Source organism: Engystomops pustulosus, chromosome 3 (genome assembly GCF_040894005.1).
Source record: "Engystomops pustulosus chromosome 3, aEngPut4.maternal, whole genome shotgun sequence".
In the NCBI taxonomy this organism is placed as follows: Eukaryota; Metazoa; Chordata; class Amphibia; order Anura; family Leptodactylidae; genus Engystomops; species Engystomops pustulosus.
In genome coordinates, this window is record NC_092413.1 from 210,565,110 (window position 1) to 210,592,118 (window position 27,009).

Below are 27,009 nucleotides of genomic sequence, written 5' to 3' on the forward strand. Positions count from 1 at the left end.
GTGACACAATTGTGCTATACCCTATACATGATAGTGCCAGGCTGTTTATGCAGAAGCAGGTGACCGCTCAGCAGAGGCCGGGCGGATGCAGTACTGCTGCATCCGCCCCCTGATAGATTTCAATGGCCATCGCTGAGAGGGCACAGGAGGGAGCTTGCCTCAATCTCTGAATGGGAACAAGACTGTTCTTATTCACTGACAGAAAGCAAAGCATTTGCAAGTATAACGGAGCTGAATACATGTTGTGTATTAGAACGTTTCAGACCTTCCTGCTCCATGTTTTCGCGGATGGTCGTATTATTTTATAACTTATTATTGTTACTATCTATTAATGGGAAGAATGAGAGGATTCATGTCAGGGATGACACCTCAGCTCTATTACAGCCATGACTCAGGGCCAGTCCCGCCGCCCCCGGCTCTGGGTATTTCCTGACACTCTTTTGCTTGTTTTCTGTGTGTTATCATGTTTTATGCCGTTTTCAGTTTTGTGTACTGTAGGACAATACACACAGACAATGCCTTTGAAATCCGGGTGTTGAGATCCATTCACACTCCACCTCCTCAAAAGATCTGCCCTTGTCTAATGTTTCCTGGTGTTTTTTCTCATGGCAACTTCTGTATCAATATGAAGCGACAGATTTATCAGAGATTGAAAAACATGGCTGCTTTCTTCCAAAAACAGCGCCACTCCTTATCATGGATTGTGGTGGTATTGTTCAATAACTGTTCAGCTTGGTTCAATAACTATATCTATACAGTAAAATTAGTTCTTTTACCATACAGTACCTATACAACACCATGTAGCCACGCTTCCTCACTCTCATTGTCCAAACCTTTAAAGTTGGCACAGTTTATTTAGTGTATTTCACCCTTTGTTATCTAAACTGCGTGACTTATAGCAATGAAGATGATGGCGACCTCCACAATTATTCTGTCTTTCTCCACTACTCTTACTGTAGTGTCTATCTAGCACAGTAAGTTTGGTTCTGTTAGCATATCTTTATAGTAAACTTAGTACTGTTACCATAACTTTAAAGACAGCTTGGTTCTTTTATCTATACAGTAAGCTTTGTGCAGCGCTGCGTAATCTGTGTGCACTATATAAAGGAATTATTACTATTATTATAATTTTTGGAAGAAATATTGGTCCTGAAATTGTATCTAAACAGTAACATGAGCTCTCTTACCATATCTTTACTCTAATCTTGGTTCTGTTACCATATCTATACAGTAAGCTTGGTTCTGTTACCATATCTATACAGTAAGCTTGATTCTTTTACCATATCTGTACAGTAAGCTTGGTTCTGTTACCATATCTTTACTCTAATCTTGGTTCTGTTACCATATCTATACAGTAAGCTTTGTTCTGTTACCATATTTATACAGTAAGCTAGATTCTGTTACCATATTTATACAGTAAGCTTGATTCTTTTACCATATCTGTACAGTAAGCTTGGTTCTGTTAACATATCTATATAGTAAGTTTGGTTCTGTTACCATATCCAAACAGTAGGCTTGGTTTTGTTACCATATCTATAGAGTAGGCTTGGTTCTGTTACCATATCTATACAGTAAGCTTGATTCTTTTACCATATCTGTACAGTAAGCTTGGTTCTGTTACCATATCTATATAGTAAGTTTGGTTCTGTTACCATATCCATACAGTAGGCTTGGTTCTGTTACCATATCTATACAGTTCCATTGGTTGGGGTACCATATCTATACAGTAAGCTTGCTTCTTTTACCATATCTGTACAGTAAGCTTGGTTCTGTTACCATATCTATATAGTAAGTTTGGTTCTGTTACCATATCCATACAGTAGGCTTGGTTCTGTTACCATATCTATACAGTTCCATTGGTTGGGGTACCATATCTATACAGTAAGCTTGCTTCTGTAAATTCTATAGATACTATCAAGCATTTGGCCACCCGATTTGTAAGGTGTAAGTGCGGAGGAATTAGCAGCACATGATAAGAGATGTTCCCTGTAGTAATTCCACCATCTAGAGCTGAGCTGCTCTTATTAGTAGCACGCACGTACAGTCTACATGGATTTCCATGAGTGTAATATTTGGGGTTTGTCATTGGTTCCAGTAGAAATGTTGTGTAAGTGATGAGGTCAGGTTGGGGAATGCGGGCTGTGACGCACAACACCATATAGCCGCGCTCCCTCACTCACATTGTCCAAACCTCTAAAGTTGTCACAGTTCATTTAATGCATTTCACCCTTTGTTATCTGAGCTGCATGACTAGGAACTTATAGCAAGGAAAGGAATGGAGACTTTAGCAATCATTCTCTCTCTCTCTTACTGTAATGTGTATGTAGCTCTTGCATCGCATAATGTGTTTCCATGGCTACAGATTACAATTAAACAACTGCAAGATTCTATAGACAGAGACTTATCCATGCATCCATGTTTCATTGTGCTTATGTGTTGTCAGGTTGTCAGAGCTGGGACTTTCCACAATGGAAATCTCTTACTATGCGCCAGAGAAGAGCCATTGACAATGTGGTTCTTCGGAGGGGAAAGGGGGGTCCTTATAAAGATTTAGTCACTTGACAGAGAACTGGACCAACCAGTACCAGGCCCATATCTCCTGGGGGGGTCTGCCTCTAGGTTATAATCACCTTTGATCTGTAGAGATAGATAGATGAAATGTAGACAAGTTCTATACTAACTATATGACATGTTTCACGTTTCTGCTTCTCCCATAAATCACCCTGGGGCTACGATGTGTAATTCTAAGATAAACAAAGATTTTTACCTACATTTCCAGCTGTACAGAAACCGATCAGTATCCCAGCGTTCGGTCATTCTGCACAATATACTGCACTCCTGGAAGACACATGTAACACTAAGCAAACATGTAACAATGTAACACAAGAAATAAGGCAGGAAATGTAACGTTTGGTATATATAAAGCACTGATTGTGTACTTGTACTTTAAATTACCTCCTTTATTGTAATCCAGAGCTGCACTCACTATTCTGATATATTATGCGTTCCTTAGTCTACGTCTGCTTTTGGGATACCCAATTAATACTATTTCATAGTGAGCTGTATCAGATATCATCAGGGCACAGTTCAAGAGGGAAGTGAATACACATCAAATATAACTTTCAACCATGAACTTTTTCCATGTACTCGTCCAGATTTATGTTAAGTGAAAGCTGAGACTTTGGGGCTCATTTACTTACCCGGTCCTGTCGCGATCCCGCGGCGCGTTGTCTGACGTGGATTCGGGTTCTGCCTGAATTCACTAAGGTCATGCGCCCGATATCCAGTAGGTGTCGCTGCTGCGCCGAAGTCCACCGGAGTTCACCTACTTCTTCCCAGTGCATGTGAGTGCTTGATCTTGCGACACATTTAGTTTTTTAAATTCTGCAGTTTTTCCGAATCCGTCGGGTTGTCCGAAGGCCACACCCCCCATTTCTGTCGCGTGAAAGCCGGCGTGATTGCGCCAAAATCCGATCGCGTGCGCCAAAATCCCGGTGGAATTTGGCGCAAAACGGAAAAATTCGGTAAACCCGACGAAAGTGCCCTTAGTGAATGAGCCCCTTTGTGTAATGGACTGTCGGACTTACAACATAGATGGACGCTCACCCTAGAGGTTGCATGTATAGCACTCTGCTGGTACATAATAGGGTGAGATCTACTATGTAAGGTGTTGGAATTTTCCACTGATGTGTTAGATATCAGTCATGGAGGCCTCAGCCGTCTATGAGAGGTATAACTAGCGTCTCCATGGAGAGGTGTAAATAAGAATACGGACACACATATCATATCTATAAAATTATATAGACACTTACACAAATATATATGTAAAATTCTAACCAGATAAATACATTTATACATGTATACAAATGCCAAAAGTCAATCAATGATAAATCAGATCAATATTTTGACTTCAAAACTGCACCAATTATTTTTCAATTCTTCTTCTGTAGTTTTTGAAGGAACTCAGCAGGGAGGTTGTTCCAGACATATTAGAGAAGTAAGTTCAGACCTTCTGTGGCTGTAGGCTCAGATCATGCTAGCTACTCGTGTAATCTCAAACAGACTGGTCGAGGATGAGATCAGTCATCTGTGGGGCAACATCATCACTTCCAGGTCACATAGGTTTCTTTAATTCATAAGCTGGATGTTTGGAATCATTCTCCTGCTGCTGTATACATTTTTAGAGTTCCACATTTGCTGGGATTATAGTCCTGCTGAATTCAGGGAAATTGCCGCCCAGGAAAAGGTTACACAAACTCAAATGTGCAAGTGACGATCAGTGGTCCCTCAGAATGATCCCCATGTGTATTGCTGGATCTGTAGTTCTTACAGACTTGATTAGATCCTAGGTAGACATCAATATTACATCTCAAATTCCAGTGAATTCAGCTTTACGCAAATTCTATACATTCTAGATCCTGTTTATTAAAGTGATTATTGTGTTTTCAGATTCACAGCGCCAGGAAGATGCGTCTGCAGTGGATATTTATCTTCTTGATGCTAGCTTGTTGGATTGCGCCAACTGAGGAGAAGACGGAATCATGGGACCTGTCATCCCTGATGTCCTACTTGGTAAGTATAATACAGATTCTACAATGGAGATTTTAATTTGACTCCATGGAACAAGCCAGATTCAGAGGATTTAATATGTAGTGTTAAGGGTTTCTTAAAATATCAGCCCCCTATGTACAAGAATAGATCTACTATAATACTTTTCCTATGTACAGGAATATAACTACTATAATACTGCCCCCTATGTACAGGAATATAACTACTATAATACTGCCCCCTATGTACAAGAATATAACTACTATAATACTGCCCCCTATGTACAAGAATATAACTACTATAATACTGCCCCCTATGTACAAGAATATAACTACTATAATACTGCCCCCTATGTACAGGAATATAACTACTATAATACTGCCCACTATGTACAGGAATATAACTACTATAATACTGCCCCCTATGTACAGGAATATAACTACTATAATACTGCCCCCTATGTACAAGAATATAACTACTATACTACTGCCCCCTATGTACAAGAATATAACTACTATAATACTGCCCCCTATGTACAAGAATATAACTACTATAATCCTGCCTCCTAGAGGTGAGGTTGTGTGCTAGTTGAGCTCCTGATCTCTCTGGATGTCTGGAGCTAGCCCAGGGCGGGGCCACCCTGGGTGGGGAAGCTCCCCATGCAAGGCCCAGGCTTCTAGGCCTAATCTGGTGAATACTACTCAGCCAGTGCAAGCAACCAATGTGATTTCAAAAGACTCCGTGAAAGGAACAAATGTGAACAGTCCCAGTTTTACAAAGAAATTTGATGTGGAAAAACCAGCAGTTTCAGGTCAGAACTTGGTGAAACAACCTGCAAGTATGATTGTAGTACCTGTGAGTAAAGCTAAAGTGCCTGAAAGTCCAAAAGCAAGGAACATGCAGAGTGTGCAGCAGCCTCCATCCCAGGCCTCAGGTGGACAATCCACCTCCACCCCGGGCAGGCAGAGGAGGACATCGCTGGAGAGACAGACAATCCAGGAGAACCTGAAGCAGCGAGTGATGTTACCAGCTGAGCGCACCAGGTCTGGGGGAATGCAGGCTGGGAAGGAGATGCAAGGCGGCCATGAGGAAAGACCCAAAGGTGCTACTGATGTTGTGTCTGCAAGACCTCTGGGACCCAGTCACCCAGCAAGAGATTGTGACCCACGAGCAGTAACAGCAGCTTCCAAACACCAGAAGTCACAGGACTTTGCACCAAAGTCACCGGGTCTGTTACCAGGAAAGAGTGGTGGTGCGGCTACAGGATCCAGGCCTGCAACCAAGTCAGAACAACACCCCAGCAGCAAACTGCAGCCCCCAGAGCCATCACCGGAGCTCCAGCTGGCCGCTCAGATCCCAGCACTGGTGAGGAAGATGGATGCTTTACAAAAACAAAAGCTGTACCTGCAAAAACAAATAGATTGTACATATATGCTAAAGACAGCAAACCCTGGGAAGCAGAACCTGCTGGATAACAAGCTGGACTCCCTGGCCAAACAGCTCTCTGACATTGTGAGGGAGATGGAGTCTGTTATTGACCAAATGGGACCAGTTGGAGAGACCTACAGGAACCAGCAGAGGTTTGACAAGATGTCTGCGTCAACATCAAGGTCTGAGACCCAGCAGTCCCATGTAAGGCCAGTACTGCAGCCGGCAACTCTTCTTTTTGAGGAGGGAGAAGTATACAAAAGAAGATATCAACACGGTGAGGTACTACAAGACCCAGCAACCCTTGATGAGGCACCACAAGTCCCAGCAACCCTTGGTGAGGCACCACAAGTCCCAGCAGTAAGCAGACCTGATGACAGCAGTGAAGTTGTGCAAACACCACAAGGCAAACTGCAGGAGGACTCAGGACTCGCACCTGAAGGTAACACCTTAGCACCTCAGGGTGTTTCTCCACAGGACTTTGCTGTGCAGGATGTTTCTGGGGAGGACATTCAGGACTGTGATGTGCAAGGGGTTAATGCTGATATTGATGAAGCTGCTGATGTGCCTAATATTGTGGTTGCTGTTTCTGATATGTCTGATGTTTCTGTGCATAATAATGTCCCAGCTGAGGAGTCATCTCCAGTGCAGTCTATGGCAGCTAATGACGCAGATAGCACTGATGTTGTTGTGGAGGGTGCGGGACAATCTACAGCTGAGGAATTCCCCCCACTAGTCACGCCACAGGCAGCAGAGCCCCATGGTCCGGGTGGTCAGCAAGGCCCTAGTGCAGATGGTCCACAGCCCACACAACCCCCACAGCAGGACAGGGGTCAGACATCAGGGAATGCGTGGAGTCGGGGTTCCCCATTTTTCTCCTCCAGCACCCATTACACCGGCCAGGCCTTCAAGAGGAGGAATGTTGTCAGGTTTAGGCATAAGGGGGCCAAAGAGGATCTGCCTGACAGGAGACACGTGGTGAGGGACATGTTGTGCACCCAGATGGGTTTCCAGCCAGCCGACATCCTGGCTGTAATAAATCTGCCTGATAGACAGGGGTATGACATTAGTTTCAAGCTGATGTCTAATCTGGACCGGTTCTGGGCTCAACAACCCCGCTACAGAGATACTGAGGGATGGAGTAAGTTTAGTTTTATTCCCATCTCCAAACTAGATACTGCCATTGTCACCATCCTGTTCTGGAACGAGTCTGTCCCACCTCAGGATATCATTACCTGGCTTAAGAGACATTGCACCCTCATGTCAGACATGACCAAGACCAGGGATGAGGATGGGATCTGGACCGGGGGGTGGAGGGTCCTGGTTAAATTACATCAGAACCAGAACGTCACCCATCACCTCCCCAACTCATTCTTTATCGGCAGAGAGAAGGGTGTGTGTTTCTACGTTGGTCAGCCCAGGTTATGTTTTAAGTGTGGAAGATCCGGTCATGTGGCGAGTAACTGCACCACAGTGAAGTGCACCCTGTGCGGAGACCTCGGCCATGTGAGCGCCAACTGCAAGACCATCAGGTGCAACCTTTGTGGTCAGATCGGTCACCCCCATAGGGACTGCCCTGATGCCTGGCACAACATCTGTAGGGACCTCCCCGATGAAGACCTGATGGAAGGGGCAGATGTACCAGAGGAGGAGCAGGAGGAGGAGGCCCTATTGTCAGGGTCAGTGTGCACAGTGCCAGAGACCCCAGATATTAGTGGTGCTGCCCCGGACCATCCAGGGACAGGTAACACAGAGGGAGACATGGAGGTAGTGGAGCAGCCTGTAGTGCAGCCAGCGCCCGTCTCTTCCCCTGAACTGATACCAACCACAAGGGAAAATAATAGTGTTAAAAAGAGGAAGAAGGATAAAAGCACCAGAAAACCTGAGAGTGCGTGGACCACCGTCCAAAAACCCTCAAAAATGAAAGTGCAGAGTCAGGCTGATGTTACTGTAACCACTAATAGGTACAGCGTACTGTCCGAGTCAGATGGGGAGGAGGAGATAGATCGAGAGCTGCAACGTATGATGGAGGAATATGATGACGACCCAGGGGGAGATCCTCCCACAAAAAGGAAACCGCTTAATGCCGAGTCTCAGTCAGTTTGGGATATGGAAACTTGTAGTCAGGAAAACAACTCTGACTCTGATCTATGATGATGGGGATGGTCTTTCTATTTCTTTTTATGATGGCGCACTTCCATCTTACTGTGGTCACCAGTAATGTGAATAGCATTAGAGCTAGAAGGACCAGGCATGTTGTGTATGATCATCTAAAGTATCTCAAGGCCGATGTGTTCTTCTTACAGGAGACCCGATTAAACACCTTGGGTCTCATACGAGAGGCGGAGAGAGATTGGCAGTCTGGTCCGTCCTTTTGGTCGCTGGCTGTGGAGCCTTATGCCGGAGTCTCCATCTTGTTTAACACCCATGATGTCACCGTCCACAGACTCACCGAGATATCGATGGGACGGTGCCTGCTGCTAGAGGTCACCATCAGAGGTAGAAGACTCCGGCTCATTAACATCTATGGCCCACAGACAGTGACCGAAAGGACTCAGCTTTTTAATGATGTAAAGCCTTATCTGTTCACATCAATTCCTGTCATCATGGCTGGGGACTTTAATGCCACCACTACCACCAGGGACAGGAACAGTAGGCCCCTTACCAGGGACTGTAAAGTCCTAAATAGTATTATTCAGCAGGCTGGCCTGTCCGATGTTTTTGTAGAGGGTGGTAGGAGTCCCAAGTTCACTTACACCTGTGCAGGACGCAGCAGCAGGATAGATCTAGCTCTGGTAAGTCCTACTGAAGCCATTGGAGAAAGAAGGGAAAGAACGGTCCCATACTCCGATCACTCAGCTTTATATTTTTGTTTGGGTGCCTCTAAGTATCCTGATGTTGGTAGAGGGCTGTGGAGACTAAATTCTAGTCTGTTAGATGATGATTCTGTCCAGGAATACATTTACTCTTTCTTTCAGCATCAACTGGACAGAGTAGATTTTTATAATAACATGGCCGACTGGTGGGAGGACGTCAAGGAGGAGATCCGGTCCCTCTTGCAGAGACTGTCAATTAAGAAGGGGAGAAGTAAGTACAGCCAGTATCTGAGACTGCGTAAAGAATTGGAGTCACTCTATTCGGCGGGTGGGGATGACCAACAAAGGATTGACCGGCTGAAATCTGAGATAAGGCAGTATCAGTACAGTAGGTACACCTCCCTGGTAGTGGAAAGGGACTATGGAACCCGAGGGGCACCGGATCCATTTGAGAATTGCCGGGAGCGTGTGGAGAAGAAACTGATCGCAGGTCTCACTGACTCCCAGGGTGTCTTACAAGAGTCTCGGGAGGGAATCCTGGGGGTGGTGAGATCTTACTATACTGACTTGTTTCAGAAGAAAGCTTTGGATAAGGAAAAAGTGACCCAATTCTTGGAGGCAACTCCAGGCCCTGATACTAGAGATTTGGATTTTTCTCCTTTGACAGCAGAAATAACGGTGGAGGAGATAAAAGAGGCTATTGATAAGTTAAATCTGAAGAAGGCACCAGGTCCTGATGGTATTACAGCAGAATTTTATAAGAAGTTCAGAGACCTCTTAGCTCCAATCCTCATGGATGTTTACAGAAATTGTCTAGAAAATCACCTGATGCCTCCATCCATGAGAGTCTCATCGTTAATCCTGCTGTCCAAAGGGAAAGAGCCTAGTGACATCAAGAACTGGAGGCCGATCGCCCTCTTGAATGTTGACAGGAAGATTTTGGCAAAAATCCTGTTTTCTAGATTAGTCTGTTTGTCCCCGGCACTGTTGGCAGGCTCTCAGTACGGCACAGTAAAAGGGCGGAACATCTCTGGAGCAGTCATCTCGATAAGAGAGATGTTTGAGAGATGTAAAGCTCTGAGGTGTGGGAGATATGTTGTAGGTCTGGACCAGGCTAAAGCCTTTGACAGGGTTGACCACGATTATCTATGGGCCACTTTATCAAAGTACGGTATTCCGGGAGAATTTGTGGATTGGCTCAGGACTTTGTACAGAGAGGCGAAGAGCTTTCCTCTCATCAATGGTTGGCAGGGGGACACTTTCAGGGTAGAGGCCGGGGTGCGACAGGGCTGCCCCCTGAGTCCACTGCTGTATGTGTTCGCTATCGATCCGTTCCTGAGATCACTGCAGCGGTGTGATTTTCGGGGGGTGCCGGTCCCCCATTGCTTGCCCCTGGATGTTGTTGCCTACGCGGATGATGTGACTGTGGTGATATCTGAACCTCGTGAGGTGGAGATGTTATCTGCAGCCATCAGAAGTTACTCAGAGGCCTCTGGGTCTATGGTTAACCTAGAGAAGAGTCAGGCTTTCTGGACATTGGATACTGCTCCTGGCTTTGATCTGCCACAGTTCGCCAAGGCCTCCACCCATATTAAAATCCTTGGGGTTAAATTTGGGAGGGAAGATAATTCCATACTAAATTGGGAGAAAAAGTTGGAAGCCGGAAATGTAAAGGTTCAGCGATGGAAGAACTGGAGGCTGACCTATAGAGAAAGGGTTACTCTGCTGAAGACTTACCTGGTCCCTGTCTTCCTCTACGTCTCTGTTGTCTTTCCTTTGCCAGAATCTTTCTCCGCTAGGCTCTTTAGCCTGTTCTTCCAGCTTTTATGGGGGAACAGGTTGAACCCAGTAAAAAGAGGGATCACCTACCTGCAGAGGAGAGAAGGTGGACTGGATATGTTAAATCCAAGGGTCTTTTTTGACTCCATGTTTCTGAAAGTAAATTTTGGAAGCCTGGACTCAAATAATGATCTCCTGTGGGTAAGTAGTGTCAGGGACTGGATATTGCCTTTTGCAGAGTCTTGGGTGCGAGGCGGCAGTCTCAAGAGGGGGCGATGGACTCCTGGCTTCCTCCCCCAGTATCTGGAGTATGGTCTAAGGTGTTTAAGGAAATGGGGGATAGACAAGTCTTTTATTGAAAGTAAGACCAGGAAAGATCTGTACTCCAGAGTCTGTAGGACCTTCTACTCTCTGCAGCTGGCACTTCCAGACTGTCCAACCACCACCCTAAAGGACAGTTTGAGGTTTATGAATGGTCGGAGGCTGCCCTATAAGTTCTGTGACATCGCCTGGCTCTCATTACAGGGGAAACTGTTTGTCAGGGGAAATCTAAAGTTCCTAAGTGTGACTGATCGTATGTGTCCCCTCGGGTGTCAGACAGAGGAGACTATGGTCCATTTTATCTCTCAGTGCTGGGGTGGACGGAACATCTGGCAGGACATTTCCAACAAGCTAAGAATCCCATCACTGCAGTCCCTCAGGTACCCAGAGATCCTCTATGGTGTGACACCTACTGTAAGTAACATCGACCGGGAGACCATGTACATAGTGATCCAGGTCATCAAGTACTATCACTGGCACATGAGAACCAGAGTGTCCATACACAGCGAGCCATTCCATCATAATAAGGCCATAAGCCTCATAATGTCCGAGCTCAGGTGGATCAGGTCATTAGAGGTCAGGAAAAAGGGGGAGAATATAACACTCTGGAGGAACATCCATCTAGACTGAAATATGTCCGATTATATAATGTGGATGCATTTGTTTTTGTTTTTTTTCTGTTTTTTCTTTGTTTCCCTTTCAGCCAAAATGGACTCTTAAGTTATATTTAATATACATTTCATTTTTATGAATATGTATGATTTATTTTGATGGAAAAAGTATTTCTGTATTTATGTTTGTTTTTTACTAATAAAAATTGCCCCCTATGTACAAGAATATAACTACTATAATACTGCCGCCTATGTACAGGAATATAACTACTATAATACTGCTCCCTATGTACAAGAATGTAACTTTTATAATACTGCTCCTATGTACTAGATAATAACTAATATAATACCGCCCTCTATGTACAGGAATATAACTACTATAATACTGCCCCCTATGTACAAGAATGTAACTATTATAATACTGCCCCCTATCTACAGGAATATAACTACTATAATACTGCCCCCTATGTACAAGAATATAACTACTATAATACTGCCCCCTATGTACAAGTATATAACTACTATAATACTGCCCCCTATGTACAAGTATATAACTACTATAATACTGCCCCCTATGTACAGGAATATAACTACTATAATACTGCCCCCTATGTACAAGAATATAACTACTATAATACTGCCCCCTATGTACAAGAATATAACTACTATAATACTGCCCCCTATGTACAAGAATATAACTACTATAATCCTGCCCCTATGTACAAGAATATAACTTCAATAATACTGCCCCCTATGTACAAGAATATAACTACTATAATACTGCCCACTATGTACAAGAATATAACTACTATAATACTGCCCCCTATGTACAAGAATATAACTACTATAATACTGCCCTCTATGTACAAGAATATAACTACTATAATACTGCCCCCTATGTACAAGAATATAACTACTATAATACTGCCCCCTATGTACAAGAATATAACTACTATAATACTGCCCCCTATGTACAGGAATATAACTACTATAATACTGACCCCTATGTACAAGAATATAACTACTATAATACTGCCCCCCAATGTACAAGAATATAACTACTATAATACTGCCCCCTATGTACAAGAATATAACTACTATAATACTGCCCCCTATGTACAAGAATATAACTACTATAATACTGCCCCCCTATGTACAAGAATATAACTACTATAATACTGCTCCCTATGTACAGGAATATAACTACTATAATACTGCCCCCTATGTACAAGAATATAACTACTATAATACTGCCCCCTATGTACAAGAATATAACTACTATAATACTGCCCCCCTATGTACAAGAATATAACTACTATAATACTGCCCCCTATGTACAAGAATATAACTACTATAATACTGCCCCCCTATGTACAAGAATATAACTACTATAATACTGCCCCCTATGTACAAGAATATAACTACTATAATACTGCCCCCCTATGTACAAGAATATAACTACTATAATACTGCCCCCTATGTACAAGAATATAACTACTATAATACTGTCCCTATGTACAAGAATATACCTACTATAATACTGCCCCTATGTACAGGAATATAACTACTATAATACTGCCCCCTATGTACAAGAATATAACTACTATAATACTGCCCCCTATGTACAAGAATATAACTACTATAATACTGCCCCCTATGTACAAGAATATAACTACTATAATACTGCCCCCCTATGTACAAGAATATAACTACTATAATACTGCCCCCTATGTACAGGAATATAACTACTATAATACTGCTCCCTATGTACAAGAATATACCTACTATAATACTGCCCCCTATGTACAAGAATATAACTACTATAATACTGCCCCCTATGTACAAGAATATAACTACTATAATACTGCCCCCTATGTACAAGAATATAACTACTATAATACTGCCCCCTATGTACAAGAATATAACTACTATAATACTGCCCCCTATGTACAAGAATATAACTACTATAATACTGCCCCCTATGTACAAGAATATAACTACTATAATACTGCCTCCTATGTACAAGAATATAACTACTATAATACTGCCCCCTATGTACAGGAATATAACTACTATAATACTGCTCCCTATGTACAAGAATATACCTACTATAATACTGCCCCCTATGTACAAGAATATAACTACTATAATACTGCCCCCTATGTACAAGAATATAACTACTATAATACTGCCCCCTATGTACAAGAATATAACTACTATAATACTGCCCCCTATGTACAAGAATATAACTACTATAATACTGCCCCCTATGTACAAGAATATAACTATTATAATACTGCCTCCTATGTACAAGAATATAACTACTATAATACTGCCCCCTATGTACAAGAATATAACTACTATAATACTGCCCCCTATGTACAAGAATATAACTACTATAATACTGCCCCCTATGTACAAGAATATAACTACTATAATACTGCCCCCTATGTACAAGAATATAACTACTATAATACTGCCTCCTATGTACAGGAATATAACTACTATAATACTGCCCCCTATGTACAAGAATATAACTACTATAATACTGCCCCCTATGTACAGGAATATAACTACTATAATACTACCCCCTATGTACAAGAATATAACTACTATAATACTGCTCCCTATGTACAAGAATATAACTACTATAATACTGCTCCCTATGTACAGGAATATAACTACTATAATACTGCTCCCTATGTACAAGAATATAACTACTATAATACTGCTCCCTATGTACAGGAATATAACTACTATAATACTGTACATCCTATAAACGGATCAAAAACATCCACCTTGTTTTGATTTATCTTCCACGTCTCTTCAGGCCAAAAAAAAAATCTTTTGTTTTCTTCCAAGTAGCTAATTTAATCAAATTTAACCAGCAGCGTTGGCTTTCTTACCGGAAAAGTAGCTGGGGCCTCACATTTCTCTATATAAGGCCAGGAGAGGAGTGACGTGAAGAATCACTTCTCCTCGGTGTTTGGTCTGGGTCAGAACAAATATCTCATATAACCCCAAGACATCCTGCAATCACTGTGATTTATGTGGAACGAGACATCTCAGCTGACAGATGTTGGTTTGTTCTTATTGTTGTGTGCATTGGTCCCGCCGCCAGGTCTAGAACCAGCGCCGTGATGATTAGGTTACGTTGCTCTCCCGCTGATCTCAGTCCTCACTATTTGGTTTTGGGATTTGTGTGTTTGATCTGGAAACAGATTACAAATCGGACAAGGCAACGCTTATTCTAGTAAAGGAAAGGTTTTACAATTTTTGGGAACGCTTTGGCAGGTGAACCACATAGGGCACATTAGGATTAGACATGAGGCAATCATCCAAGATCCGATTTGCTGAAGCTGTGCCAATTTTTTTCATAAGAGCCGATGCCAATGTTTCTTCAATTGTCCTGAAAATAAGTATTTGACCCCCATATAGTCCTCTAAAACACAGATTTTTCATGAAAAGATTCCATCTCCATTCCATTCCAAATCTCCCCCCTTAGCGTTGGGATGAATGATGGTAGTAGCTATACGTCATTTATAAGATTAATCCAAAGTAGGGTTGTACGGAGTACTATCCATTATACTATCTCGGCAGGGCCGGTTTTAATCAAAGTTGGCCGCTGGGCAAAACTGAAAAACCAGAGGTGAAGTGGACTGAGACTAACCTCTTTCTCCACCTGCCTTGAAGTTGAGTCCAATTTACTTTCCCCACAGATCCCACAGGTGCCTTGTGTGTTCTCTCTTTAAAGTACTTTTGCATTTAGATGCACATACAGGATGTATATGGTGACTAGCCTTATTATAGTTTAATCTACTCAGCACTGGACCTGTTTGGCTTACTGATTGCTACTTATTACAGTAGCACAGAGAGATAATGCACCAGGGCTGAACAGGTTAAACTGATCCTAAAGTGTTTTCTTTATAGGACATGTGGCAGCTAATTAAAATGAACGAGCTGCACATACTAATGAAAGCATATATCCTAAAGCATATATCCTCTTCCACGCTGTATCACGTAGTGGTCCAATCAACAGACTTATCTTTCAGCATCTGGCGTATTCATGAGGGGGGGGGGGGGGGGTCTGAGGTGGCGGTGACTGCAGCATCAACCCAAACATTTCATTATACTCTAATATATTAGTTAACTAGTAATAGAGCTTCATACGGCTCCTCCTATTAAAACTGATCACTTGGCTAAAAGGTCTCAAATTTGTCAGCACTGTCCCAGGGGACAATCAGGGAAAATGTATCTGGAGAAGGCAGGGCTGCTATAAATTCCACCCATAAAAGGGATTCAGAAAGTTATGGCGCTACTGATGTGGAACTGAAATGTTCTGATCCTACCAAAGCAAATTTTGGTAAATTGCAACCAATTTAGTAAAGTTTTGTCTACTCGATCCCTCAGTATTCAGGTTTTGTCACCATATGCTACTATTGATAGGTCCATATTTACACTTTGACACCAATAGATAGGGTTCAAAGCATCGAACCTTAATATGGTGACCTCATAATCCAGTGGTCCATATGGATGATAATGGGACGAAGTGAACAACCCTAATTATATAGGGGGCCTTCAAGTACATGTTAGGTTACCCAGGTGACTGTAGAACTTCAGGTTCTGTTCTCGATAGCAGTTTTGCCAATGAATCTGATCATTGAGATGCCTCCTACTAGACTCCTACCAATCTCACGTTGATGCCCTATGATGGATCTTCTACTGATGACCTATCCCAAGTATACTGCAGGTCATCAATATCAATGGCTATGCCTATAAACCCCAAAACCTGAATGTGATGTGGCCAAAGTCACCCCCCCACGATAATTTAATTTTGATGGCCCATAATTAGGACAGGCCTTCACAATCATAACCTGCAAAAACCTATATAAAACTCCTGAGCTACGACACAGATGTCACCTAAACCTGTTCCTACACATTTCTGAGATAAGACGGTGAGTAATATGTCAAGTATTATATATGTCAGTGCATTCCTGTCACTAGTTCACCTAGACAGACGGGGAAAGAGCAGATGCAATCCTGGTTAAAGTGTCACTTACAGTAGCTGTATATTAAAGAGGTTTTATGAGTTTTTTTATGTTTCTTGGTTACAAAGAGTGTTTCACTCTGGAGGACCTATCCTATACAGGGCACCCCACTTACAGACGACCCCAGTTACAGACAGACCCCTCTTCCCCTGTGACCTCTGGTGAAGTCTCTGGATGTTACTTTATTCCAGGCTGAAATGATCAGCAGTAAGGTGTCTGTAATGAAGTTTTATGATAATCTGTGTTCCCATCATAGCACAAAATTTAGAAAATTAATTTGTCACTGGGACAAAAAAATTTTTTCTCTGGAATTACAGTTAGAAAATATACAGTTCTGACTCACATACAAATTCAACTGAAGTCCTAACCTAAAGAACCGATCCTGTATGTAACCTGTGCCTGTACATGTACATAGACAATTCAATATCTTGTATGTGTAATGCTACATTTCACCTGTGGGGGTGCTGTAGGGAAACTGAACACTTACCACCAGGATTTTACACAGGTTATAGCTAAGATTGTATCGTCAAAGGAGCTCTCTAACAAGTCAGGATTGTTCATAGTGGAGAACCCCTTAAACATGAGACATAGAGGTGCAAATGGGGCAAGTATGATGGTTTTGGAGGCAATCACACCCCTCTATGTCATAAATTAAGTGCAATGTGCTATATAGAAAGAGAGAACAAGGTGTTATGTGATGGTAGGGAGGATGATGGGATATATGTTGGATTCCAGCCTCAGGCAATGCATCTGATATCCAGTATACACCCAATACACATAATGATTACTTACCATTGTCTTATCATTACAGTTTCACGGGGACCATGAAATTGAATCCGACACAGTCATGGAAAGGAGTCTGTCAAGAGGAAAGCGTGCAACTGGTAAATTATTTTTATGGCTATTCCATGAACTAAGGATATCCATGTCATGATGATATTGGGGTTCACATGTGCCCCAGAACTCATGTCATATAGTCATATAATAGATTATGAACTATCTCTGAGTGCTCTGAATCACTGACAGCAAGCATTGAAAGAACACAGAAAGTCTTTGTATTCACAGGTAAACCCTTTTAACTACTGAACGATCCAAGTTTTATAGCGGCGGATGAGGATCATGTAATAGATCTTGCGGGTAGATACATGGTGCACAGGTCACAGTTGCGGTATTATTTGTGTAGCGCTACAAAGCACCTCCGCTAGACAGCTACAAACACAAGGGACAGAGGCAGTGATTCACATACAAAGCAAATATTAGCCCAGGAGATGACAGACTAAGCTGTATAAATACCAGGACTAGGCAGATCAGACACAAAGTATAAGTTAATGGGGAGCCGGAGGGGCACAAGGTCACGGCTGTGGCATTGCTGGAGTGTTGGGCACTTGAGGGGACACACGTATTCCTCTACATCCATACTAGGGAGATTGGTACTAGAGTTTTCAATTTTGGAAGACTTGTGGCACAAGACTAAACACAGATCCTCCACATCTGGAAGAATTAAGAACGTAGAATGTTACACAACTGTCACAGAATACAAAGAAACCATAGGAGGAACCTGCTGCAGGCGCATGGAGAACTGCAACTTAAAAAACTATGGGGATCATTATTTCTTTTGCCCTTCCCTGAGCTCTTTTTGCGCCTCTAGTAAATATTTTTTCGTGCCTAATTTGTCTTTGTATTCCCAATTCTTTCTCAATTGTACTTTGTCAAGACCAATGTCTTTCCTAGGCATGGTCAGGACTGGAGGGCTTTTGCGCAAGTATTTGTGCCTTTTTAAGTGCAAACCAAAGGTAAATCATGAGCCGACTGCTGGAAGCAGGAAAAATACAAGGACAAATTAGCCGCCAACCAGGAGCGAACACCTATGTTCTGCTTGAAGAAGTTGCAAAAAGATGCGCAAATATCATAAAGCGCCCAAAAAGTCAATAAAATACAACCAAAAAACATGTATTGGGCTAGGATTAATGTCCCCCAATATGTGGGAGGGGAAAGGAAAATACAATCACGTGAGCCTATATAGATGGATATGAGGTAGATAGATACAGTAGGTATGAGATAGATAGATAGATAGATAGATAGATAGATAGATAGATATGAGATAGATAGAGAGATAGATAGGAGATAGATAGAGAGATAGATAGGAGATAGATAGATAGATAGATAGATATGAGATAGATAGATAGATAGATATGAGATAGATAGGAGATAGATAGGAGATAGATAGATAGATAGGAGATAGATAGATAGATAGATAGATAGATAGATTTGGTCTCAAGTCCCAGCGCCTTAAATTGTAACTTCTCCACCCTCCCCACCGGTCAGGTAGTGAGGGGGTGGTTCAGTGCCATGCAGTGGTCCGGTATGGGGGGTCCCTGCCCCATGTCTGCACCCTGCTTATAGACTGAACAAGTTGTGGTGCAATTCTTAGCTTGGTCACTGCACTGCTGGCCACCGTGACTTATCTATCGCCGGAGCTTCCCGATAGATCCGGCAAGTGACGGACGCGGGGGCAGCATCAAACACTGGCGCACTTAGCACCCCAATGTACTCCACCCCCGAAACTTACAGCTATGGAAAACTGTTGTGTAATCTTATGGAAAAATAACATGTTCTCACCCCTATTCATAGCCTTGTCCTAAATACAATTAAGCCATTCACTGTCCTACCACTGATACTTGGCATCATGCTCAACTTCCTCATCAGAGTAAATATTTATGTTGACATGTTGTTTTATCCTGCTGGGGTAATTCCACTAATTAAAAAGAAACCAAAGATGATGTCATTCAGTGCAAGGGAGTCATTCAGTACATTGTATCTCTATAGAACAGATTTACTGCATGAAAGGTCCCACCACTACCAGAGATCTGCTGCACAGATAGTGAGGTACATTGACCTCACAGCTGACATTGCATGTAGATGCAAAAAGTAATTTTTATTTATTGAAAAGTAATTTATTATTTTTCTGGACTCCATCTTTTTCTGGTTGTAATAGGCTGGACCTCCCCCTATAACAGAGGCCTATAACTTAAGAGATGCTGCTCTCAGCGCTATTTTAAAGTGACACTTCGTTGGTTGTGTGGAATTGTGAGAAGGTGCTGACAGAACTGCATTATCTTTGGAGGTCATCCTGCTGGACCCAACATTCTTCCTTCACTGAGAGACCCTGTAGAGAAGCTACAATGATGTCTGAATTTGCCCTCCTTCTTTCAACTCTATTGGTTGCCTCAGGTGGCCGATACAGGTAGCAATTTGGAATAACAGGTAGCAATAAGTTACTGCTTCAAATGCCATGTTGGCACTTCACGGTAAATAAGTGGATTTTGGTTGTATTTTGGGCACTTTGTCTCCAGAAGGTTCGCCATCACTGCTCTATAACAACACTCTTGTAGTGTAGTCTGGACCTCCCCCTATAACAGCAGTCTGGCTGTGTAATGTGAACCTTACTCTATAACAACACTCTTGCAGCGTAGTCTGGACCTCCCCCTATAACTGCAGTCAGATTCTCTAGTCTGGACCTCCCCGTATAACAGAAGTCTGGCTCTGTAGATTGTACCTCCCCCTATAACAGCAGTCTGGCAGTGTAGTCTGGACCTCCCCTTATAACAGCAGTCTGGCTCTATAGTCTGGACCTTGCCCTATAACAGCAGTCTGACTCTGTAATCTGGACCTTCCCTTATAACAGCAGTCTGGCTTTGTAATATGGACCTCCCCTTATAACAGCAGTCTGGCTCTGTAGTCTGGACATTCCCTTATAACAGCAATCTGGCTCTATAGTCTGGACCTTGCCCTATAACAGCAGTCTGGCTCTGTAGTCTGGACCTCCCCCTTATAACAGCAGTTTGGCTCTGTAGTCTGGACCTCTCCCTGTAACAGCAGTCTGACTCTGTAATCTGGTCCTTCCCTTATAACAGCAGTCTGGCAGTGTAGTCTGGACCTCCCCTTATAACAGCAGTTTGGCTCTGTAGTCTGGACCTCTCCCTGTAACAGCAGTCTGACTCTGTAATCTGGTCCTTCCCTTATAACAGCAGTCTGGCAGTGTAGTCTGGACCTCCCCTTATAACAGCAGTCTGGCTCTATAGTCTGGACTTTGCCCTATAACAGCAGTCTGGCTCTGTAGTCTGGACCTCCCCCTATAACAGCAGTGTGGCTCTGTAGTCTGGACCTCCCCTTTATAACAGCAGTTTGGCTCTGTAGTCTGGACCTCTCCCTGTAACAGCAGTCTGACTCTGTAGTCTGGACCTCCCCTTATAACAGCAGTATGACTCTGTAGTCTGGACATTCCCTTATAACAGCAGTCTGGCTCTGTAGTCTGGACCTCCCCTATAACAGCAGTCTGGCTCTGTAGTCTGGACCTCCCCCTATAACAGCAGTGTGACTCTGTAGTCTGGACCTCCCCTTTATAACAGCAGTTTGGCTCTGTAGTCTGACCTCCCCTATAACAGCAGTCAGGCTCTGTAGTCTGGGCCTTACCCTATAACAGCAGTCTGGCTCTGTAGTCTGGACCTCCCCCTATAACAGCAGTCTGGCTCTGTAGTCTGGACCTCCCCTTATAACAGTAGTTTGGCTCTCTAGTCTGGACCTCCCCCTATAACAGCAGTCTGACTTTGTAGTCTGGACATCCCCCTATAACAGCAGTCTGGCTCTGTAGTCTGGACCTCCCCTTATAACAGCAGTCTGGCTCTGTAGTCTGGACCTCCCCTTATAACAGCAGTCTGACTCTGTAGTCTGGACCTCCCCTTATAACAGCAGTCTGGCTCTGTAGTCTGGACCTCCCCCTATAACAGCAGTGTGACTCTGTAGTCTGGACCTCCCCTTATAACAGCAGTCTAGCTCTGTAGTCTGACCTCCCCTATAACAGCAGTCTGGCTCTGTAGTCTGGGCCTTACCCTATAACAGCAGTCTGGCTCTGTAGTCTGGGCCTCCCCCTATAACAGCAGTCTGGCTCTGTAGTCTGGACCTCCCCTTATAACAGCAGTCTGGCTCTGTAGTCTGGACCTCCCCTTATAATAGTAGTTTGGCTCTCTAGTCTGGACCTCCCCCTATAACAGCAGTCTGACTCTGTAGTCTGGACTTCCCCCTATAACAGCAGTCTGGCTCTGTAGTCTGGGCCTCCCCCTATAACAGCAGTCTGGCTCTGTAGTCTGGACTTCCCCCTATAACAGCAGTCTGGCTCTGTAGTCTGGACCTCCCCTTATAATAGTAGTTTGGCTCTCTAGTCTGGACCTCCCCCTATAACAGCAGTCTGACTCTGTAGTCTGGACCTCCCCTTATAACAGCAGTCTGGCTCTGTAGTCTGGACCTCCCCCTATAACAGCAGTCTGACTCTCTAGTCTGGACCTCCCCCTATAACAGCAGTCTGGCTCTGTAGTCTGGACCTCCCCCTATAACAGCAGTCTGGCTCTGTAGTCTGGACCTCCCCTTATAACAGCAGTCTGGCTGTGTAGTCTGGACCTCCCCTTATAACAGCAGTCTGGCTGTGTAGTCTGGACCTCCCCCTATAACAGCAGTCTGGCTGTGTAGTCTGGACCTCCCCCTATAACAGCAGTCTGGCTCTGTAGTCTGGACCTCCCCTTATAACAGCAGTCTGGCTGTGTAGTCTGGACCTCCCCTTATAACAGCAGTCTGGCCCTGTAGTCTGTACTTTAAACAGGGTTGAATGGATAAATAAATGCCTGCTAATGGAAAATAAAATACTAGAGATCACTAGAGATATCTTAGGAGATCACTTAGCATATGGTCTTGGGCTCAGTGATGGAAGATGACGCCACACCCAGTCTTGTGCCTGCACCTCTATGTACATGGTCAAATGAGCAGTAATAGGGATTAGCCGCAGTCTCCTGGGTGAATACCACTCGTCCTTTTGCTTACGTTATCACAGCACAATGAGATCTCTTTTTCTATTAACCGTGCAGAAACTTGTATTATTGCTGAGCATTTTCTACACAAACATTGGTGTCAGACTGTTACGTTACAGGCGCGATCACACAATGGCTGTATAGATTGTATCTTTATCTTGTTTTTGTAACAAATATGTCCTGACCTTAAACATGACCGGGGCCGGCATTCTTCTCCAAAATAACTACATTAAAGTATCACTCCGGTCTGTTGTTCTACTACACACAGTATATAGGGGGTAAGAAGTGCAATGTATATCAGGGATATGTGACTGTACAGTATATAGGGGGTAAGAAGTGCAATGTATATCAGGGATATGTGACTGTACAGTATATAGGGGGTAAGAAGTGCAATGTATATCAGGGATATGTGACTGTACAGTATATAGGGGGTAAGAAGTGCAATGTATATCAGGGATATGTGACTGTACAGTATATAGAGGGTAGGTGGTGCAATGTATATCAGGGATATGTGACTGTACAGTATATAGGGGGTAAGTGGTGCACTGTATATCAGGAATATGTGACTGTACAGTATATAGGGGGTAAGAAGTGCAATGTATATCAGGGATATGTGACTGTACAGTATATAGGGGGTAAGAAGTGCAATGTATATCAGGGATATGTGACTGTACAGTATATAGAGGGTAGGTGGTGCAATGTATATCAGGGATATGTGACTGTACAGTATATAGAGGGTAGGTGGTGCAATGTATATTAGGGACATGTGACTGTACAGTATATAGGGGGTAAGAAGTGCAATATATATCAGGGATATGAGACTGCACAGTATATAGAGGGTAGGTGGTGCAATGTATATCAGGGATATGTGACTGTACAGTATATAGGGGGTAAGTGGTGCAATGTATATCAGGGATATGTGACTGTACAGTATATAGAGGGTAGGTGGTGCAATGTATATTAGGGACATGTGACTGTACAGTATATATGGGGTAAGAAGTGCAATGCATATCAGGGATATGAGACTGCACAGTATATAGAGGGTAGGTGGTGCAATGTATATCAGGGATATGTGACTGTACAGTATATAGGGGTAAGTGGTGCAATGTATATCAGGGATATGTGACTGTACAGTATATAGGAGGTAAGAAGTGCAATGTATGTCAGGGATATGTGACTGCACAGTATATAGAGTGTAGTTGGTGCTATTATATTAGAGATATGTGACTGTACAGTATACAGGGGGTACGTGGTGCAAAGTATATGAGGGATATGTGACTGTACAGTATATAGGGGGTAAGTGGTGCACTGTATATCAGGAATATGTGACTGTACAGTATATAGGGGTAAGAAGTCCAATGTACATCAGGAATATGTGACTGCACAGTATATAGGGGGTTATAAGTGCAATGTATATCCGGGATATGTGACTGCACAGTATATAGGGGGTAAGTGGTGCAATGTATATCAGGGATATGAGACTGTACAGTATATAGGGGGTAAGTAGTGCAATGTATTTTAGGGATATGTGACTGCACAGTATATAGGGGGTAAGTGGTGCAATCTATATCAGGGATATGTGACTGTACAGTATATAGGGGGTAAGAAGTGCAATGTATATCAGGGATATGTGACTGTACAGTATATAGAGGGTAGGTGGTGCAATGTATATAAGGGATATGTGACTGTACAGTATATAGGAGGTAAGAAGTGCTCTATATATAACGGATAGGAGTCTGTACAGTATATGGGGGTAGGTGGTGCAATTTATATTAGGGATATGTGACTGTACAGTATATAGGGCATAAGTAGTGCAATGTATATCACGGATGTGTGACTGTACAGTAAATAGGGGGTATGTTCTAACACTGTCTCTCACACTGTATGGTTTTTGTGATTACACTGTATATAAGGGTTTTGTGATTACACTGTATATAAGGGGTTTGTGATTACACTGTATATAAGGGGATGTAACTACATTGTATAGAAAGTGAATATGACTTTGGAGGGAACTTGTATTGTATTCAGGGTATAGCTGTAACATTATGGTATAACCCACCACCCTGCGCTCTTATTGATTATTCCTGCCATTCAGGACCCAGGCAGAGCTTTAGTAGTCATCACCCAGCTTTCCCAAGACACTCTGTAAGGGGGTTATAAATAATTGTCCTTCCTGTGTGGTCCTGACCCCGGTGCCAGCGCTGACAATGTGACAGGCGCTGCGCCATTCTGCACTTTATAACCCGATGATGATGGTGATGGGTGATTGTATATAACGTGTTGCTAACAACAGTCTGACCCCCTGGCACCAGAGACTGGCAGAAGGATCACAAAACCCCCCACACCACCCCGGCCCCCTCTACTCCGCAGACTGAAGTGAACGAAAACATCTATGAATCTCACCCTGACAAGAGAACAAGTTACTCATCACCTACTTCCACTTTATACTCAGGCATAAAGAATTTCTCGCTGATGTTTTGAGCTTGTCCTGGATTACGGAGAAATCTGGAAAAGTCTGTAAAATACATTGGGGCACATTTACTAAGAGTAAATGCAGTTTGCCAATGTGCCCGTTCTTCATGAATCTGGCGCCAGATTCTCGACAGAGTGCACCAACTTTTTTGTGGTGCACCTTTAACATGGGGCGTGCGACAGACTTTGCATGATAAATCTGACGCCCGGTCCGACTGAGCTCCGAAAAGCCCCCTTATTTGCGTGAATAATGTATGGCCCTTAGTAAATGTGCCCCGTTATGCATCACTGCCTCACCATTGTCAAGATCTCTGCTTGCTTTCTCAATGAGAAAATTTTGTTTATATTGTAAATTTATGGGGAACTAGGGGGAAATAGAATGTTCATACTAATTGATCTTGTGTTAGCTCTCTACTTCGTCAAAACATGGAGTTCAAGCAGAGAAGATACAGAAAGACAAGATAGTAAGTGCTCACATGATGTGAGTGATCTTTTTTAAATTCCAGTTTTTCCGAATCCGTCGGGTTGTCCGAAGTCCACGCCCACTGATTTCCGATGCGCCAAAGTCTGATCGCGTGCGCCAAAATCCCAGGGAAATTTGGCACAAAACGGAAATATTTGGGAAACCCGACGAAAGCGTGGCGTTCGGACCCTTAGTAAATGAGCCCCGGTGTATGAACCAATGAGTAGGGGAATGATGGCGCCCAGTTGCTAGTTTAGAGCGTCACACGAATAAAGGTTTATTCCGATTCTGAGCCCGACTCAACTGAACTGAACACAATTCAGAGGAATAACAGAGGAGCAGTAAGTTATTTAATAGGAAATTCAGACATGTCAGGGGGGGGTGGAGAGGATTCTGGTAATGAAATGACCCCCCACCACCCCCCACCTCCACTATCAGACACATCTGTGGTGTTATAAGGAAGTAAGTGATTATCCTCTATAGAGATAATGCGAGGAGTCGCTGTGATAGCCGTGTGCTACAGACTACAGCTGGCACCTTCTACCAGCGGCTGATAACAGATCACAGAGCTGGTACGTCCTCTCCCTGCTAATCCCTCCGCACACGGTAAATACCCACATGAGATAACACAGTGATGAATCGTGCGCCCACGCCAAACTGCGCTCATTAGCCCAAACCATACAGACACAGGATGTGAGTGTCAGCTCTCCTCGGATCAGATTCACACCATCCAGGATAATAATAATAATAATAATACTAATAATAATAATTCTTTATTTATATAGCGCACACAGATTACGCAGCGCTGCACAGACCTTGTCACATCAGTCCCTGTCCCCATGGGGCTCACAATCTAATCAACCTACCAGTATGTTTTGGAGTGTGGAAGGAAACCAGAGTACCCGGAGGAAACCCACGCAAACACGGAGAGAACATACAAACTCTTTGCAGATGTTGACCTGATCGATGCAATTAGCTGCAGAGGATTATTCTGCGGTGGTGAAAATTTGCAGGAGAAATTTTTACTGCGAGGTTACAATCTGCAGCATGTCAATTGTTGCACCAGATTCAGGGGGCTGAGAATGGCACCATTAACTTGTTTTTTTATGGAAGTTTATATTTTTTTTTCCATCTATGGACCTGTGTGAGGCCTTGTTTTTTAAACATGAGATGACATGTTTTTCCCCATATGGATGCGTCTTGTTTTTTTATGGATAAGTTGACTTTTTACCTTGTTTTTATTAATGAGATGACAAGTTTTTCCCTTAGGGACCTTTGTAAGGGCTTATTTTTTAAGGATGAGTAGAAATTTGTTTCCATTTATGAACCTGTGTTAGGTCTTGATTTTATGGATGAGTTGACATTTTTGCAATCTATGAACCTGTATATGAGCTCATTTTTTATGAATACGTTGACATGTGACCTTTGTGAGAGCTTGTTTTTATGATGGATGAGTTTACATTTTTTTCCATCTGTGGACCTGTGTGAGGCCTTGTTTTTTTATGGATGAGTTTAGATTTTTTTCCATCTGTGGGCCTGTGTGAGGCCTTGTTATTTTATTGATGAGTTGACATTTTTTTAATATATGGAACTGTGCGAGGGCTCATTTTTTTATGAATAAGTTGACATTTTCTTTCCATTTGTGGACCTGTGTGAGAGCTTGTT

General features: G+C 43.1%; 1 protein-coding gene across 1 annotated transcript in view; it reads left to right on the forward strand.

The window, feature by feature from the left end:
- The window catches only part of LOC140122629 (adhesion G protein-coupled receptor F5-like), a 69,135-nt gene that overhangs the window by 8,536 nt on the left and 33,590 nt on the right, over positions 1–27,009 (forward strand). Inside the window, exons 2-3 of the mRNA XM_072143705.1 lie at positions 4,450–4,572; positions 17,363–17,435. Coding sequence (XP_071999806.1) covers positions 4,468–4,572; positions 17,363–17,435 — 178 coding nt within the window. The 5' untranslated portion in view covers positions 4,450–4,467. The remainder of the gene's footprint in view (positions 1–4,449; positions 4,573–17,362; positions 17,436–27,009) is intronic.